This window comes from Setaria italica, chromosome IX (assembly GCF_000263155.2).
Source record: "Setaria italica strain Yugu1 chromosome IX, Setaria_italica_v2.0, whole genome shotgun sequence".
NCBI classification, from domain to species: Eukaryota; Viridiplantae; Streptophyta; class Magnoliopsida; order Poales; family Poaceae; genus Setaria; species Setaria italica.
In genome coordinates, this window is record NC_028458.1 from 637,557 (window position 1) to 650,351 (window position 12,795).

The 12,795-nt window shown below is 42.8% G+C and overlaps 2 protein-coding genes across 5 annotated transcripts; one reads left to right on the plus strand and one right to left on the minus strand.

Moving 5' to 3' along the window:
* The first annotated feature begins 1,893 nt into the window (after window positions 1-1,893).
* On the plus strand, window positions 1,894-8,035 carry LOC101753227 (conserved oligomeric Golgi complex subunit 2). Its single transcript, XM_004980991.3, has 12 exons — window positions 1,894-2,449; window positions 2,937-3,116; window positions 3,578-3,914; window positions 4,020-4,181; window positions 4,468-4,567; window positions 4,662-4,865; window positions 4,956-5,070; window positions 5,695-5,901; window positions 6,566-6,667; window positions 7,108-7,230; window positions 7,308-7,442; window positions 7,659-8,035. Exons 1-12 carry the CDS (start codon window positions 1,973-1,975, stop codon window positions 7,770-7,772), a joined length of 2,256 nt encoding a protein of 751 aa, XP_004981048.1. The 5' UTR covers window positions 1,894-1,972; the 3' UTR covers window positions 7,773-8,035.
* Window positions 8,036-8,760: 725 nt separating this feature from the next.
* On the minus strand, window positions 8,761-11,849 carry LOC101753636 (RPM1-interacting protein 4). Of its 4 annotated transcripts, none has more exons than XM_004980993.4 (5): window positions 11,694-11,849; window positions 11,403-11,486; window positions 9,894-10,388; window positions 9,590-9,772; window positions 8,761-8,961 (listed from the first exon to the last, which is right to left on the minus strand). In XM_004980993.4, exons 2-5 carry the CDS (start codon window positions 11,406-11,408, stop codon window positions 8,929-8,931), a joined length of 717 nt encoding a protein of 238 aa, XP_004981050.2. In that variant the 5' UTR covers window positions 11,409-11,486; window positions 11,694-11,849; the 3' UTR covers window positions 8,761-8,928. The 4 variants fall into 4 exon arrangements, with proteins under 4 accessions (XP_004981050.2, XP_004981052.2, XP_004981053.2 ...); XM_004980995.4 differs by having other exon boundaries at window positions 9,894-10,391; window positions 11,694-11,848; XM_004980996.3 differs by lacking the exon at window positions 11,694-11,849 and adding an exon at window positions 11,633-11,672 and having other exon boundaries at window positions 9,894-10,391.
* Between the last annotated feature and the right edge of the window lie 946 nt (window positions 11,850-12,795).

Consider the following 12,795-nt stretch of genomic DNA (forward strand, 5'->3'; position numbering starts at 1 on the left):
TGGTTTCATTCAGATCGGAAGAAAAAAAGTCCGGGGTGAGAATGTTTGGTGCCTCATGCATGTAGCTACATACGCAGGCTTTGACTTGCAACGACAGCTGTTGGCTCCTTGGGTTTCATTTGTTTGGAAGCTTCCTTGTTTAGTTCTTTTTCATTCAGCGTGCAAGTGCAAGCAGTGAAGCATGCATGAGGCTGGCTGGCTGGCAGCAACCAGCACACATACTGTTTGGATTCCATGCGTATACGCGGCATCATATGTTGACACCGACCGATCAAAGCGATGGTCATTATTGGCTGGCGAGAGAGCAGCATGGATGATGCAGCACGAACGATTTAAGGGCTAGGTCCTTGGTAGCGCAGTGCTATCTCTACACCAGCTGCACCGAGGAAAAAGAATAAAAAGGGAGGTGCATGCAGCTGTGCTTGCACATGGCCCTAGCAGCAGCCTACCCCCTCGCCACGTTATGCAATACCAGCACCTAGTCAAAAAATAGGGGGTACAACGGTAGGAGCCCTAGAGCTTCATGCACTCTGATTGGGGCTTATAATAGTATAGAAAATAAGGAAGAAAATTCGTGTATATGGGCCTATTCGCTTCAGCTTATCAGCCACTAAACAATATTTTCTTCTCACAACAAATCAGCCGTTTCAGCTTTTCAGTCGGCTTATAAGCTGAAGCGAACAGACCCTATATCTTAGCGGCCTGGACCAGCTTCTCAGAGCTTTAATTTGTGCACCACAACTACTACGATAGCATGTGTATATTTCAGGCAACAAAGCTAGGCTCTGCTAACTTAATTTGATGCGATAGCAGCTAGCAGGAGTACGTAGTAAAGCAGGTATGGGTTGGTTGTACCGGAAGGAAAGGAAGCTTCAGACAGTTGGAGTTGGCATCGCCTAGCTGCTACCTTGGCTGGCTGCGAACCGTCGGTCCTGCAGCAGCCGGACACGGGTGCTCATTCAGCCGCCGCGTTTTGCTTCCTCCACCGACGCGACGTACGACAGCTTTGCTGGATCCATCAATTTTTATTTCTCCTCAATCATTACTCCTAGTCTCCTACTAAAAATAAATACTCTTTGCACACACGCGTTGTTTTGTTGTCGCCGCCGCTGTGCTTCGGTGCTTAGGTCTGCTCGCTTCAGTTTATTCAGTCAGCTTATCAACCACCAAACAGTATTTTCCTCTCACAACAAATCAGCCGTTTCAACTTTTCAGCCGGCTTGTGAGCTGAAACGATCAAGCCCTTAGTTTGTTTGCTCGATTTCCCCCCTTTTCCTATTCCATTTTTTTTATTATTCTGTAGATTTGCTATTCATGTAGTTAGTTTGATTTGTCCCTTAAGTTCTGTAGATTTGCTATTACTCCCATAACCTGTTGGCGCATTGTTAGGTTGGGGATTGTTTTTATTTCATTATTATTTTTTGAAACTCAGGTCGATATTGCTTTCCCTCGTGTGTCTGGAGGGAACTTGATATTATTGCTTTCTGCTGTTTAGCAACAGCTCGCGCCATGATCTGCATGAATAACAAAGGGTGACCTGGAAAAGCATTTTGTTGCGAGAACAAGTGAAGGACCAGTGTTCACCTCTTTCTTTTTGTGGAGAAAGCATGCCGTTCCTTGATTGTCAAGGAAGCATTGTGATATTTCGACTTCTGTTTTGTGATGAGAAAAAATAAGGAAGAACATGCGCAGCCCATTCAGTAGTTTCTTTGTCAGAGCGCCCCCCAAATACAGGCTCTTCTTAGCTGGTGGGCCAAGCCTGCATAGCCCACAAAAGTATGGGCCAAGAAAGCCCATTCAGCATCCAACGCGCGCGGCGCGAGCCCAGCCCACCCAAAAGTCGTCAAACCACCGTCGAGTCCGTTAACGCTTCTCCCCTTCCCTTCCCTCGCACACCGTCTCCCTCCTACCCTGCTAGATCTCCTCCACTCTTCACCGCCCGCAGATCCCACCCCCCCTAGACCCCTCGGCCATGGCGGATCTCGCCGTGGCGCCCGCTTCGCACCCGCCGCCGGCCCCGGCCCCGGCGACGGACCTCTTCGGGGAGCCCATCGAGGCGCACCCGCCCTGGTTCAAGCCCGACTCATTCCTCCGCGCCGACTTCGACCCGGACGCCTACGTCGCCGAGCTCCGCTCCTACGTCCCGCTCGAGAGCCTCGCCGCCGAGCTCCGCGCCCACCTCGCCGCGCTACGCGCCGAGCTCGTCGGCCTCATCAACCGCGACTACGCCGACTTCGTCGGCCTCAGCGCGCGCCTCAAGGGCGTCGACGCCGCCGCGGCGCGGATGAGGGCGCCGCTCGCCGACCTCAGGGACAAGGTCGCCGGGTTCCGCGCCGGAGCGTCGGCCGCGCTCGCCGCGCTCCGGGCGGGGCTCGAGCAGCGGGCTGCGGCCACCGCCGCGCGAGAGCTTCTCGAGCTGCTGCTCGACACCTCGCACGTCGTCTCCAAGGTCCGCTAAGAATGCAGCTTGTTTGTTCCTGTATTCGTTACTACTTTTTTTCCTGGACATTGGCAGATCCGAACTAGATATAATAAGTACAAGGTCTGTTCTAAGTTCCAATTTGAAAAATTCCGGGTTCCAGTGAATGATCGTGACAATATTTCCTTAGTTACGTGATAATTTTAGCCATACACTAGACTAGGAAACTGCTTGCATTGTTGGGCTGAAACCTTTAACCTATGTATATGTCATTGCATACCGACTTTACCCTGGTCTTAGGCGCATGTGTGATTTATTTCACCTATGATAATCCCAACAAATGTTTCCTGTTCATGATGTTACTCTAACTGGTCAACTGATATAGCCTAATTCAAAGCTATCATCAATACAAGTATCTGATTTGTTTTCCGTTGTGTTCTCATCATTTTTACTCCTAGGTCAAGCTTTGTTGGGCCATATCACGTTATCGTTCCTAAATTTTTATTTGCCTATCCAGGTTGAGAAATTGATCAAGGAACTACCATCTGCACCATCTGATTCATCAAATGCTGAAGTTCCTTCTATCGATGCACAAAATGTTGAGGCAGGAACAGGTGTCAGAGAAACTCAAAGCATCCTCCTAGAAAGAATAGCCAGTGAGATGAACCGGCTTAAATTCTACATCAGTCACGCACAGGTTTGTCTCAGTATATACAGCTGATCCTTAGGATCTTTTGACCTGAAAATACTCTCCCCCTCCCTCCCTCTGTGTGTGTGTGTGTGTGTGTGTGTGTGAGAAAAAGCTTTAAGGAGAAAGGTGGTCAACGCAAAAATGAATATGGCTATTTCGTAACATATGCTTGATTTTCTTTTGTCATCACTCAATTCACAACTCACCAAACCATAGAATAGAATGTGAAATTAGATCTGGATTAATAATGCAAGGAAAAAAATTTGGCCAACTGCATATCATAAATTTTATAGTTCTTTCTCTCTTTTAGTCGACTATTGTTTGATAATCTTGTGTTGAGCTCCTACCATCTTGGTTTCATAGCTGTTTATTTTAATTTTTGTTGCTAAACTGGTGCACCATATATATACACATTTAATTGCAACTTATGTTTATGATTCTTATTGTGTTACATTCTGGCAGTACAGAACCTCCCTTTTATTGAGAACATGGAGAAAAGGGCCCAAGGTGCTACAAAATTGCTTGATGGTAGCTTGGAGCGTTGCTTTGTGGATGGTCTGGAACACCGTGATGCGAAAGTTATTTACAACTGTTTGCGCGCTTATGCTGCTATCGACAATACATCATCCGCTGAAGAGCTTTTCCGTACAACAGTGGTCTCCCCATTGATTCAGAAAATAGTCCCTCAAAATTATGCAAAAGCAGTTGCTGGTGCATCTTCTGATGGGCTGGAAGATGATTATGAGCAGATAAAACAATGCGTAGAAAAAGATTGCAAATTTATATTGGAAATATCTTCATCAGGTAACTATAGGTTCTATTGTTACTTTCATGAAGTGGAGCATGCATGCAGCATATAGACTTATCTTTATGCATCATCTAAGATTCCTTGATTTTCCTTTGGTGCAGAAAATTCTGGATTGCATGTTTTTGATTTTCTGGGTAATTCAATACTCAAAGAAGTCCTTTCTGCAATACAGAAAGGCAAGCCTGGGGCCTTTTCTCCTGGAAAACCTAGAGAATTCCTGAAGAACTACAAAGCGAGCTTGGGATTTCTTGATTTTCTGGAAGGTATTCTTGTGTTGCAACTTGCTTACTGTATTGTATTCCTAAGTATGCTGCTGTATGCTTATCTGCTAATATGAATGGAATGGCCATCATAATTTTATAATAAGGGAGTGACATGAGATGGGGTTGTTATCTCAAGCACCTGGATGTATTCTGGGTGCTAGATTCTGCCAATAATGTTGGCAACAAAACTTGATTGCACTGTATCTTTTTCATCAAGTCATATATATCGACGCTTTTGAAGGTGAATGTGGGTATTCATAATCATTCTTGATCTATCTTTCTGCAGGTTACTGCCAATCCAAGTCTGCTGTAACAAAGTTCCGCTCTGAGCCTGCTTACACCGATTTCATGCGGCAATGGAACGTTGGTGTCTACTTTTCATTAAGGTAAGCATAAAACTTGTATACCTATTCTGTTAGGTGTTCTCAAGAAATCAGAACATTGTCTCTAACTTGATTGCTACCTGTTTACTTACACAAGATTTCAGGAAATTGCGGGTGGCCTTGATTCTACTCTTACAAACACAATTAGTCCTGTTGGAATGAACGAGGCTCAAGGGAAGCCGTTGCTCTTGAAGCAAAGTATTAAGCTCTTAGAAAGTCTGCAGGCCTGTTGGAGTGATGAGGTTCTTGTTTTCTCTCACTGTGATAAATTCCTTCGTCTGTCATTGCAGCTTATTTCGAGGTATAACTACTGCTAAAGATAATTTTTTCCTTTTGTTTCCATGATATAGTAAATGCTTATCTATAGTGTATGTTCCTGTACCATAATAAGGTATACAGCATGGCTGTCATCTGGTCTATCTGCACGTAAAGCTTCTGATGGGAGTCCAAATTCGCCTGCAGATGCTGAATGGGCACTGTCTATACCTATAGACGATTTCATATATGTAAGTCACAACTACAATAATGTTTGATCTCTAATCATGCCATTTCTGCTACTGCTATGAGGATCTAGTGATTTTTCGTCCTTTACCTTGAACCTAGCTGCTTATGTCTGAATTTTTGGGTATTATATTCTATTTATCAGCAACATTATATGCTTCTTTGTTTAGTGTACTTCACCTGAAGTTTCTAAGGTAGTTGCCAGATGACTAGTTGCTCCAGCTGTAAGTGCTTGTGAAGTCTGGGAGGTTCACTGCACTCACTTTTTACTAGACTCTGGTGTATTGGTGCTAGTTTGGAGAGAGAAAAACTGCAGTTTGTACTTTGTAGCTCATTTTGTGGCAATTTTAAGTAAGGGCATGGACATGTACATTAAGTTTCCCCCATATGAACTGAAAAGGCTGCTTGGTCCTTATTGTTTGTATTCTATAGTTTGCCTGGTTGGTTGAATGAATGGAGGCAAGTCAGTGTTACTTACCTTTTGTGCAAAAACCTGTTTCTGACTTCGAAAGCATAATTCTTGATACATTCTGAAAGTCTTATCCAATTTTGAGCAATGGGAACATAGAACATCATAGCTCTTGGACATATTTTTTCTTTTATATTAATTTTTTTTGTATTGATTACAGATAATGCACGATGTACATGCTGTAATTGGTGAGCTTTCAGAATCAGGCAGCTTCATTGGACATGTGAATCAATTACTAGCATCATGCCCCATTGAAGTGCTTAATCTTGTGAAGCAAAGTATACTGCAAGCTGTTGAACCTTTAGAGGAGGTGTTGCCTGTCATAATGAATGTCATGATTGGAATCATAGTTAAGAAGTCTAATGAGGTGAGTAGATCACAACATCAACTTATGATGGGAGACACTATCTGCGTTTCTTAGTCGTTCACGATCCATCACTTCTCCTTTTAAACTAGATCAAAAATGGTTTTGGGCTCTTGTTATTTTGCCACTGAATATCCACTTCATCTTTCTATGCATACAAGAATAAGAACAAAGTAGAAGCCATACATATCCTAAACTTAGGGGGTGTTTGTTTCTTTAGTCCCTCCTAAAATTTTGTCACATCGAATGTTTAGATACTAATTAGGAATATTGAATATAGACTAATTACAAAACCAATTGCACAGATGGAGACTAATTTGCGAGACGAATCTATTAAGCCTAATTAGTTCATGATTTGACAATGTGATGCTACAGTAAACATGTGCTAATGATAGATTAATTAGGCTTAATAGATTCGTCTCGTGGATTAGCCTCCATCTGTGTAATTAGTTTTATAATTAGCTCATATTTAGTCCTCCTAATTAGCCTCCGAATATTCGATGTGACATAAATTTTAGGAGGTCCTAAAGATCCAAACACCCCCTTAGACATCAAATATTGCCTATATATAGGCTAATATTGGACTTAATCTAACTCGGTTATGCAGCAATTTTAATCTATGTTCCTCCTGTTCTTTAACTGCCAATTATTTTTGTATTGATTGTAGGACCTGAAGCACCTGAAAGGAATAACAGCGACATATAGGATGACGAATAAACTTCCAGTGAGGCATTCTCCATACGTATCAGGGATTTTACATCCGCTAAAGGTTAATGACTTCCTTGTTTTACCCCTCTTGTTTTATGATTTTTTCGTTTAAATTTATGGAGCAAAGCTGAATTAAAGCATGTGAATGTTTTATAGTAGCATGTTACCAGAAGCCAAAAAAGAAACCCAATTTAAGCCTTGCCTCTTAAGGTCTGTCATTAACCTGGGGGGTGATGGTGGACATTTATTCTGTGGTCAATCTGTAGTAATTTAGCTTATTTTATGAAGTTTTCATTGGCCTTGATCTTCAATTCACAGACCGATTGCATGACTTGGGATGTTCTGCATTTGTCATATTTCATTTGCTGATTTGAATGCCTGTAGTGTGATGTTAAGAATAGTTTGATATGTTGATTTGATTATATGCTATGTTAAGAATAGTTTGATATGTTGATTTGATTATATGCTATTTTGTTCTGAGATTTTCATTTGTTCCTGTAGGTGTTTCTTGAAGGGGAGCGAGTAAGCTATTTATCAGAAGATGATAAAACTAAGCTGTGCCGTGGATCTACAGACAAGATCACTGCAATTTATTATGATTTGGTCTCGGAAGTTGTCACTGTGGTAAGTAAGGGTTGCCTAGCTTCTCATGAAGATTTCTTTTGACTTTCCAGTTACTTAGATCTTGTTTGAATATGAAGGCAAGGAAAACGGAGTCTTCATTGCAAAGACTGCGCCAAGGTGCACAAAGACGAGTAGGGGCTAGTACGGATGCCTCAGATAACATCATATCCGATACGGACAAGATCTGTATGCAGCTATTTCTTGATATTCAGGTTTGCTGTCTGCCCTATTGTCCATGTTCATAAATTATGTAGATACTATGTGTTGGCCAAAAGAAATTTCCCATGGTAGATTCACTTAGCATCTAAGTGATATAATCTTTTCCTTTTCGATTTTTTTTGGCAGCTTCTTCTGGCAGCTCAAGTTAATTTTGTATTGAATACAATACATTATGGCTGATATGTTCTTTTGCTCGAATTATTTTGCAGGAATATGCACGAAATCTTCGTACTATAGGTATAGATGCAAGGGAAATTGATTCCTACAGAGCTCTATGGCAGTGTGTTGCCCCAAAAGACAAACAAGAGAACATTCAGTTTTGATGTAAAGAACGCTATCAGTATATAAAATGAATTGTCATCCATAGATCTCTCCCCATGAGTAGGTGTATCTGATGTTATCCTTTTGGCTGGAAGTAAGTATGATGCATTCATAGATAAGAGAACTGGATTTTGATACATTCGTTTATTTTATTAGGATGATCGGCTCCAGATTTTACAGCTATAATTCCAAAATTGGAGAATGTGTATCGAAACATGATTTCATTCGAAATACAAGTATACTGTTGACCCCTGGTTTTGATTGATATTCTTTGGCCATGCATTGCTCGAGTTATCATGAGTGTGAAACTTGCGCCTTTTCCTAGTGCAAATTTGGTAAAATGAAATATGGAAACATAACTCAATGAACTTTGATCGGGACCAGCCTTCCTGCTCGGTTTGTCTCTGCTGCAGCCTGCAGGGTTAACCTTGCTACTTGTTTATGTGCTTGTTCTCGAGCCCTGTCCCTAATATTTTTTTTGGCGAAATCCTGTCCCTAATACATAACTGTTGTTATTGTTTTGTGCAACAGAAATACATAATGTATAAATTGGATGACATATGATCATGTTTATTCAGTTTTCGGCTGCTGAATTGAGAACTTTCATAGGTTCTTCGGGCCACCATCTGGTTTTTTTGCCCATACTGTAACTTACCGGGCGTAATAAAAGAAAATCTCAGTGGGCATAGGGAGAGAGATATCCTTGTGAGAGTAAATTGTTTTGAGGTTTCTTGCCCCTATGAAATGTAGTTGGATTTGTATCTTTAATGTCATCTAAATTTGAAACGAACATGAGACAAGCAAGAGTTTATAACGCTCGGTCAGTACTTCCCCACTCAAAACAAAGCTGGGTTGTGTGGTGCTCCCTACTTATGTTATTAGTTCTTAGTTCTGCAGCTCTCAGATAGATTTTTTAAATAATTTTGCAAAACGACGAAGAAAAGCTAGCAGCGGGGCGGGTATGAAGGATTCTGCAGAGAAAAACGGATCACAGGTTGCAAAAACAGCTCAAACTATTGAACCTCAAGTTCGCAAAGTCATGTTCAGGCACGTCGCGCTACTACACAATATTACAACAGGGATAACACGATGGGGGCACCACTAATGTGACAATGATACAATCAGCACAGATTCATCCAACCTTCGATGACGGCTTCATCAGTTTCTGAACCAACTGAAACACGAGCAACCCTGCAAACAAGCAGAACAGTGGATTCAGCAGGGTTCTATAATGTTTCTTTCAACATATTGTCTAGTGTTTCATTGAATATAATCGAATTCCAGAAAGCTACTTCTATAAGCAATCGCCAAAGAAGATCCCTCAGATACAACCCAAACAAAAGGCGCGTGTCAGTTGTGAAATACAATGTAATGGGTGATTAATTGGAACTAAACAGAGCAACAAAAAGCGATGCCTAGTCAATAGTTAGTACATCCACTATAGCACCGAACTTTATTTCTAACATATGGTAACAATGCTATCAGTATAATTAATATTTTGCAGTGATTCAGCTCAGGAACTGCAGTTTATGCCATGGTTTGCTTGAGTCTAGTCAATAGAGTTAAGCATGGGACAATGATAGCTAAAACCAGCAACCAGTAATGGTGCGTGTGCATCAGGCAGTTGAACTAAGTGACTCCAGAGCTTAGTACTACGAGGGGGCAACGCTCTGAAATCAAGTGACCACCGTTTTCAGTTTTCAGAAGAGCATCAAAATGCAAGTACAAAACATATGCAAAACAAATGCTTTAATCTGTACATTAGATCAAAATATAGTTTAAATCAGCCAGCATGGCAATAAGTCTGAAGCGGACTCACCGATGATTCATATTTGCGGCCTTGATTGGAGCGGTTATAACCTGCATCGCTGGTGATAACAGGAGCATCGCCAGACTGTTTCTCCTCCCTCACCTTGTTAAATATGTCGGTGAAACCTTCACCTGTAGAGGGATCCTTCTCATCCCATTCTCCAAACTTGGGCACAGCTGATCCTCTCTCAGGCTGTATATGCAAGAAATAACATATCTTCAGAAATTACACAAACAAGACATACTGCAAATGCACACTTAATATATCATAGGTGCAGTTTACTTATGTTGAGCCTTCAAAAATTAGACTATACCGTTTCATCTCCATGCCCACTTGATCTCATCTTGGACCTTCCAGGTGTGGTGGGCGCAGCTCCTCGGTTTCCTTCTGATGAACCCCTGCGTTCCCATGAAGGAGATGAAACCCCTCCTTTGTTTACAACTCTTGCTTGGTGATGAGGATGCAAAGGCGATCGTTCCATGCCAGTTTTTCTTGCTGCACTATCATAGTTAGTATGAAGATCACCGTGTTTATGATTAGGTGACTCAGCATATGGCTTTCGAGCAGTGGCCTCGTGACGACGAAGATCATCTTCTCTGCTTGCACGTCTTTCATCCTTGGGCTTTCGCACCACTGGATCTGACCCAGTCCTCAGGGGAGAAGCTTTAGCTGATGGTGGATCCTTCGAGGGCGTTTCCGGATCTCCCTTATGACCAGGAGATTTACCCTTACGAGCATTTTCAAAATACTGTGTGTAAAGGTGATCACCCTCGTCCTCCCAGCTTCCAAATTTAGGAACCCCTTGATGCTGCTGCAGAAGAATAAAAAATAATTTCTTATCAGACAGTGGTTTGAAAAATGATTGAACGCCCAGTACCATATTAAGTGAAGTCCGCACTGCCATAATTCCATATAAAGAGAATCCAATAATCCATCAAGGCTGCAGGAACAATACTTAATATACATTCAGACAACGACAAGAATTGACGCAGCAATCCAAAAGAACAAACCATTACTAATTTCCAACAGCCCACGGTTAACAAAATTACATGGAAAATCCTAACATGGGGCTGTCCTTGAGATCAGGAAAATCCCAAACACATAGGAGTAGGTCAAGAGAGTAATAGACTCTCTATCACAAGCCACATTTCACAAAGATGAACTCCTTGATGCTGGCACAGTAGAATAAATAAATTCATATCAGACAGTGCTTGGCAAATTGATTTAACAACCCAGTACCATATCAGTGAAGTTCACACTCTCATAGATATTAAGATAATCTATTTATCCATCAAAAGCTGCAGGGACAGCACGAAAGATACATTCACACGGCGACAAGAATTATCACAGCAATCCAAAAGAACAAACAAACCATTACTACTTTTCCACAGGCCATGTTTACCACGATTAGATGGAAACATAGTAAGATGGAGCTGCTATTAAGATCGGGAAAAATCCCAAACAGTATTGTTGCAGGCCAGTACAAGATCAATTTTTAAACGGAGATAATTTTGATCCTCATAGTAACTTGGTCTCGAGATATAAACACACAGCAACACTCAGGACACTACAAAAACCACACATTCTAACCGGGATCTTGATGACTGGGGGGAAAAAAGACAAAGCAACTAATTTTATCCGAGATTAGTACATTTCTTGGGCCACGGAGAGGAAGCAAGAGAGAAACGACGAAGCTCTGCTGCCAACCGTATGCAATTCCAAGAAATCCCACATGCTAAAAGCAGTCAGGATCAAACCGATCCGGACACGATTCACCTCGGACACCACAGCGGATTGGGGGCAGTCGAGAGCAAGAACTTACGGCCATTTCGTCGGATAAGACCCCAAGAACAGGTGCAAAAGGCGGTTCCTTTGCTGCTCAGGGCGCCGCCTCCCCCCTCCCGACCTGGATTCGAAGCAAGAACTACTGCGTTCAACAACAGGAGAAAGAGAAGGAGAGAGAAGAAAAAAAAAGATGCGGCCAATAAGAGAGTAGGAGGAAGACGAGACGAGACTGCGTGGGGGAGAGAGAGAGAGAGAGTGAAAGAGGACCAGCGAGGAAGAAAGAATTGAAGCGCAGGGGAGAGGAAGAAAAGGAAGGGTCATGTTTGACCATTATGGCGTCGGATTCTCGCTGCCGCTGCCGCTGCTTCGTCGTCGCCCGCCCGTTTCCCCTCGTTCGCTGCCGCTGCTGTTGTTGCCGAATGGGGGCGGTGGGTGGATGGTGTGGTGGTCCGTGGTCACTGCTCGCTCCCGTCCTGCACGGCTCGTACATACGGCATACCTGTCACCTTAACTCGGCTGCCATCATGGTGATGGCGCTCTTCTTTCCTTTCCCACATGGTTAGGCTTCCATACCACAGCACCAGGTCAGCTCTGGTAAGCAGCAACAGCTAAAAAAGAGCTTAGCTGCTGCTGTATTGTTGACTGCTGCTCAGAATCTGCGAGGCAAAGTCTGAAAGTCTACCAATGTGTTGACCAGGAGGAGTCATCTTCAGGTACCTACCATTGTTGCATAAAAAACGTTGCGGCTGTTGGAATGTTAGGCAGTGGCAAATAATTGATTAATCCGAATGTTAGGGAGCCCACAGGGGTCTGGCATGCATCCATGATCCTGCATTTTCCTGCCTCAAAGCAGAGTAGTCCCTGTCTGTCATGATGAGCTGCCCCCAAAGGCTCCTGCCTACAAAGATCCATTTTACTGCTAACTTTGCAGCAGTAGGTGTTGGGGTCCAGCATCAAATTTAACTTATTTAACAATGGCTTAGAACTTTTGTACCCCAAAAGATAAGAGGGAAGCCAAGCATGTTCTCCAGCTAAGATGAGGTAATCTGATAGTATCCATAATCATAACTAGGTTGCCACATTCTACGATATCTGCTCTAGTATGGCCTTGATTCAGTCCCAACGGCACCTTAATTTCTTCGTTAGGGCCCCCCAAGTCCTGAAGAATTGTCAATTGGACGAGGGTACAAGATGACCACTGCTCGTGAGAACATGAGAGTACGGGGTGTTGACCATAAAGTGCCACGGGACGATCGCGACGAATTGATCAATTCCGCTGCCATGCGCTGCAGATTCCCATACGGCCACATTTCAGAATCAAGCAAAATAATCATTACTATAAGACAGGATCGAACAGGAAAAACAACAGTTTGTGAAAAACAATACGGCCACTCGTAGAATGAAACGAAAACAATACAATGGTCACTCCT

Coding starts and splice junctions, on each gene's coding strand:
- LOC101753227 (XM_004980991.3), top strand. CDS start 1,973: ATGGCGGATCTCGCCGTGGCGCCCGCTTCGCACCCGCCGCCGGCCCCG. Junction 6,668..7,107: donor GGATTTTACATCCGCTAAAG/GTTAATGACTTC, acceptor TTGTTCCTGTAG/GTGTTTCTTGAAGGGGAGCG. Junction 7,443..7,658: donor AGCTATTTCTTGATATTCAG/GTTTGCTGTCTG, acceptor ATTATTTTGCAG/GAATATGCACGAAATCTTCG.
- LOC101753636 (XM_004980995.4), bottom strand. Junction 9,773..9,893: donor GTGGGCATGGAGATGAAACG/GTATAGTCTAAT, acceptor TTGCATATACAG/CCTGAGAGAGGATCAGCTGT. Junction 8,962..9,589: donor GCCGCAAATATGAATCATCG/GTGAGTCCGCTT, acceptor GCTTGTTTGCAG/GGTTGCTCGTGTTTCAGTTG.